This window comes from Mus pahari, chromosome 19 (assembly GCF_900095145.1).
Source record: "Mus pahari chromosome 19, PAHARI_EIJ_v1.1, whole genome shotgun sequence".
Classification (NCBI taxonomy): domain Eukaryota; kingdom Metazoa; phylum Chordata; class Mammalia; order Rodentia; family Muridae; genus Mus; species Mus pahari.
In genome coordinates, this window is record NC_034608.1 from 78,930,589 (window position 1) to 78,936,867 (window position 6,279).

Sequence of the window (6,279 nt, forward strand, 5' to 3'; positions counted from 1 at the left end):
AATCACCTGAAAGACCATCTCAATGAGGGGTTGTCTAGATCAGGTTGGACCTGGGTCTGTCTCTGGGGGTTAGTTAATTTACAGTAATTGATATGGGGAAATGCAGCTCACTGTGTTTGCCCTACCCTCTAGGCAGGTGATCCTGGCCTGCCTAGCGATATGAAGGAGGCCAGCCGTGCATGAGTCAGCATATAATGAATTCACTTCTTCTCTCTGTTCTGGAGTAGGAATGTAACAAGCTGTTCAAGTCCCTGCCTTGACATCCCCGTAATGATGGACTGCAACATGGAACTGTGAGCCCATGTTCTTTCACCCAAAGCTGCTTATTGTCAAGATATTTCATCACAGCAATAAAAGTGTAGCTTGAGATAATTCTATTAATAAGGCATATCTACGTACCCAACATAAAGAGTTATAAAAGAGAGGACAATACAGTGAATACAGTGGTATGTATGTGTGTATATAGATAGATAGATATAGATATAGATATATATGCATATATGCATATCTACATATCTATGTGTATAGACATACACACATATATACATATATGTGTATATGTGTATATAATATACACACATGTGTATACATATACATATACATAGTCATGGAACTTTTAGTTTATATGCTAATTTAAAGATTAATTTTTAAAAAGCATTTATTTAGAAGAAAAACATAAAGATAATTTGCTGACCTGTGGAATGCGTAGCTTGAAAGCCTTTTCTTTGAACAGAGGCATCAGAAATAAACCGAATAAACATTTCATTGCCGGTAGCCATGAGGGGATCTGGTATCTTGCTGCCACATAGTCGGCCAAGGATTGGTGACTTCTCCGTTTCTCCATCAAAAATTTCCAAGTGATCATATGCACATTCTTGGTGTTGCTCAACCTCAAATTCATTGAAGGCCTATTTAAGAAGAAGGAAAATTTTACTAGCAACAAATCATTCAAAATATTCTCTAGGGGACAAATCAACTATCAGTAAAATTTGTTCATGATTAACACAGGAATTAATCCAAGGAGCACATAATTGAAAGGATTATGAGAGTCACATGGTGTTGACCTCCTGTAAAAGTATAAAGATAAACACAAGGTGTCAGTGCAGCTGTTATGCCATCCAGAGATAAGGTATCCTACAAAGGCTGCTTGTCAAAGGTTTGAGCTCAGAGAGACCAACTGTGCAGTTGTGCAGATTCCAGAAGCAACAGTTCACAGGGAGGCCTTTAGATCATTAAAGACGCACCAATTCCTTCAGCCTCTCCTGTGTGTTTCCTGCCCAGGGGGTGAAGAATACTCCCTTGACTCTTGAACTCCCACCATGAAGTTCTCTGTCACAAGCCAAATAATACAGCCATGGACTCATACTTCAGTAATTATGGGCCAAGATAACCCTTTTCTCTTTATAAATTCATTACCTCTGGTAGTTTTTTTAAAGTATGGAAAGCTGTCTCATATGAAATTACTAAGCATGGTATTACAATATATTCAACCATTATAAGTATTTTTAATTTTATAGACTTAGAAAATAATCTTGTAAATATATCTTAAAAATTACAGTCCAAAAATAACCAAATGCAAGATCTATAGACCAGTAAAACCTTGTATACAATGAGAATGGGCATTCAGAATGGGAGCTGTGGAGCTTCTCATTAAATCTTACATTTTCAGCATTGACGCTGTTTTATACACTTAGCCACCATCAAAATAAACAAACAAACAAACAAAACTTCCATGGCAGAATTAGAACTAGAATGACCATTACCTTTACACTGTCCTTCATGAGTCACACCCATTGCCTGCACTCGGTCCTTCTGAATGTCCTCATATTTTCCCTCCCCGTCATTTTATACACAGACACATCTGTTTACATATATACATGCTATTGGCTAGATTCAGCATAGCAGATTGAATGTTTTCAGGCAGTATGAATGTTGTAACCATTGTAGGCCAATAAAAGAGAATTTTGACTGTATATCATTTTAGTTGATCTTACAAACCATAGTATTCTAAAACACTAAAATAAACATTCTGTTATGGTAGTATAGTATACGTTTATTTTTTTTTGTGTGTGTTAAATGCTATACTTATACTAAGGCACCATGGCAACTTTCCCATGTTTCTCTGTTCTTTGTATCACTTAAAAACATCCTGCTTGAGGATATTAATGACTGGTGCAAACTAAGACTCATCCCATGGGCAGGAACCAATCCCTGACACTATTAATGATCCTGTTATGCTGTCAGACAGGAGTCTAGCATAACTGTCCTCTGAGGGCTCTACACAACAGCCTATACAAGGAGATGCAGAGACCTACAGCCAAACATTAGATGGAGCCAGGGAATCTTGTAGAAGTGTTGGGGGAAGGATTGAGGACCTGAAAAAGGTAGGGACACCACGGGAAGACTAATAGCGTCAACTAACATGGCCCTTTTGAGGGCTTCCAGAGACTGAATCACCAAAGAGCAGGCATGGGCTGGATGTAGGCCTCTTGCACATATGCAGCACAAGTGTAGCTTAGTCTTTATGCAAGTCTCCTTACAACTGTCTGGAGGCTGTCCCTGATTCTTTTACCTGCCTGTGGTTCCTGTTCCCCTAATTGGGTCACCTTATCTTGCCTCAGTGGGAGAGGATGTGCCTAGTCCTGAAGTGACTTGATATGCCAGGGTAGGGTGATATGGGAGGATCCCCGTTCTCAGAGGAGAAGGGAAAGGTGAATAGGGGTAGCTCTGTGAGGGGCACTGCAATGAGAAGGGCTGTTATTGTAATATAAAGTGAATAAATAAAAACATTAATGAAAAACATATTGCTTGACCTCTGCAGAAATGTTATATGTATATCTTACTAAATTGAAACTAAAAATTCACTAGACATATGACACATTAAAGCCCCAAGAAAGGTTAACTGTAATGGCCTGAAAATATTATTGTCCAAATATTTAGTAATTCATAATTCCTATAGCTAATTAACTGTCTCTTTTTCTTCTTTGGAATCCTCATATGTCCAAGAAAAACAAACAAAAACCAACCAAACGACCAACCAAAACCAACCCATCATCCTTATTTAAGTCTACAGAGCAAAGCTAAAATGTATGACGCTAAGAAATACAAAATAGGCATCAATCAATAGTTTTACCATAATCCTTGCAGTATATTTGTGCATAATTTTTCTCTGAAGCAATTCTGGAAAGTTATCATAATTGCCATTTTAATTGAAGACATACTAAGAAAGTGCACTCTCACTGTTAGCTTTTATATATATCCCACACTAAGCTGGAATCCATCTTCTGCTTTTGGAAGAGAAAAAATGAACGAAGCAATTTAGACTAAGTAGGAAGTAGGACAATGTATATGCTATTACATTACATACTACTTAAATGGTTAACAAAAAATACTGTATCAATGAACATGAGATATTGCTTGTTGTGAATATTATGAGGCAAGAGCAATCTCGCTTCATAGAAAATAAAAAAAAATAAGATTGATTATAGCACAAAGAATCTTACTGGAAATCAAAACGGCATATGGAAACATAAGTATCAGAAGTTATTTACCCTGCGGTGCAGCAAGCAAAGCAGACAGTCACTGAGAGGGGTCATGCTGTGAGTTAAATTTGTCAATTTCTATAATCTAGGGCTTGAGTACAGTGAGGTAGACATAGTGTACGAGATGCAGAAGAGCCTCAGTTGGTGTCTGGAAGCTTGATTGCACCAGTCAATTCATTCACCTAAATAACCACCACTTTCATCTCACCCTGAAAATTTTGTTGATGTAGCCAATCAAACTTTCTGGTTTCATGCCTCTTGTGAGATGTTATTCAATCAGCCTGTTACAACTGGGCATGCATCCACATTCCTAGAATCAGCATGGAACTGGTAAGAAACCACGAAGAGAGAAATTGGCTCAGCTATAGCCAAATTCTTTATTAAGCAGGAAACGAAGCCCCTGAATTACAAGAACAACGTTACTGTAAGATAATAAAACACGGTTTCGGGAAATCAGTGTCTGAAAACCATTGTATGTTGTATTGGTTTCTTTTATGTCAACTTGACATGAACTGGAGTGGTTTTGGAAGAAGGAATCTCAATTGAGGAAAGGCCTGCATGTGACTTGATTGAAGGCAAGTCTGTAGAGCTTTTTCTTCATTTATTATTGATGTGGAAAAGTCCAGCTCAGTGTGGGTGGTGCTACCCCTGCGCAGGTGGTCCTGGGTGCTGAGAGAGCAGGCTGGGCAGGGCATGAGGAGAAAGCCAGTAAGCAGGATTAGCTACTTCATAGCTTCAACTTCAGTTCCTGACTCGAGATTCCTGCCTTGAATTCCTGACCAGATTCCGCTCGGTGATGGAGGATGATGACCTGGGAGTTGAAAGTTCACCTGTGCCCTTTCCTCCCCAAGCTGCTTTGAGTGATGTTCCATCACAGCAACAGAAACCCTAACTAGAACACATGTCAAGTAATTATCATGTCTGTCTGTGAATCACAGTTAGTCTTCTATAAACAGAGAAAACATTAAGACTCTCCCATGAGGAGGAGAACATTTTGTGAAGGATTAGAATAATGATTTTGTAAAAGATGTCCCATAAATGGCTAAAAAAACAGATTAGAATTGATTTACTGCATGTACTCAGCCCAATCACTGCTTCATTGGAAAATGAATGACTATTTCACGCTCTAGTGACATTCAGGATGTTTGGAGTGAATAATAGCATCTGTTTAACAGAACGAAGTTAACATCAAATACAGTGGTATTGACCTAGCAGGCCGTGGGCCATACAAACACTTATGAAGAGCCAAGTGGCTTCAGCTCTCCATCAAACTGCTACTGGAATCAGCCTGAGTTGACAAAGAGTTAAATTACTCAGTGATTCCACAGCTAATACTCTATAATACAGGACTTGAGCAGTTCTCATTCATTAGACTATTAGTGAGTTTTCCATTTGAAATAAACAGCAGCTTTTAGGTCAACTGCAGAGAATGAGGGGGAGAGTTCTTATTACAAAGTTAAATGCTGAAGTAAGTTGTATGCAGCTCCATAGAAGGTCAGACGAGTCCAGCTAGAGATCCCAGGGGTCTGGCCTTTGTGCCATAAAAACACATGTACTCAGATACATGAGTAAAAATCTAGGCCATACAGTTAATGGGGAAGTGCCTCAGAAATAGAAATGGCTTTAGAAATTCTGCTTAGACTTCCGGTCATAAGGCACACATTGCACTTTGGATCTGAACTGTCCTTCACAGACTGATGATTGCATGTTTGTTGCCTGCTGGTGCTGCTATTTTGGGGAGACTGTGAGACATTTAGGACATGGGGCTTCACTGGCGGAGTAGGTCAGTAGTGACAGATCACTGAAGGTTATACTAACCCCTGGTCCTGTGATGTGAACAGCCTCTATCACATTGTCCCACCACAATGACCTGAGCTGTTCTGCCATGCCTCCTCCACCATGCTGACCTGCATCCTGTGGACTCATGAACCAACATATGCAGTTTCCCTTTTCCTTGTTTTTATTTCAAGTTGTTTGTCATATTGCCACAGTAGTAACTAATAAATATGATCTACGATACAGTGTTATAGGACATATACTGATCAATGAATAGATACAGGACACTCAACCCCTTTAACTGATTAAGACAGTGTTATTTTACATTATTTTTTCTGTGCTGCAGATTTAACAAGGGCTTCAGAGATGCTGGGCATGTGCTGAATCACTGAGCTACACCTCAGGACCCTAAATTACTTTCTTAAGCATCTACACTAAACCTAAGGATTTGGTACTAAAACCATCAAGGAATATCTATATAAAGATTATAATTCTATAATCTGAGGGGGCAGTAATCTAGGTTATAACACAAGACTAAAATACAAGAAATAACCATGAATTCTGATCAGAAAATCTAATCCACTTTAATAAATCAAACTAAGATTAAAGAGTCCATTTTAAGTAAAAGAAATGTGAGCTCTTGTTTTGCTAATAGTCCATGCATGTAATGATCATGTGTTTCTAGACCATTCCATTCCATGGGTTTTTATGTAGATTGGAAAGTTACACTACATAATCTTGTCCTTGTCCAGCCTATGCCATCTTCTTAGACAGCATCTACAGGGGTTCTTTCATTCACAATACAGACACTAGAGGGATGACAGGGCCTGGCAAAGCACACAAACGTTCACAAAGAATCAATAAGATGATGAGCATGATGTCATTTGTCTTAGGTGAATTTTCAAGCTAAGAGAATTAAAAAGTCCAAAAATCCCAAAAATAAGAATTAAAAAAAAAAAAA

At 38.6% G+C, this 6,279-nt stretch overlaps 1 protein-coding gene across 2 annotated transcripts in view; it reads right to left on the reverse strand.

Annotated features, from left to right (window-relative positions):
• Tll1 (tolloid like 1) overlaps window positions 1–6,279 on the reverse strand; it is a 201,965-nt gene that overhangs the window by 7,653 nt on the left and 188,033 nt on the right. For both annotated transcript variants that reach the window (XM_021218792.2, XM_029532162.1), the window contains one exon: window positions 695–908. In XM_021218792.2, the coding sequence (XP_021074451.1) occupies window positions 695–908 (214 nt within the window). The remainder of the gene's footprint in view (window positions 1–694; window positions 909–6,279) is intronic.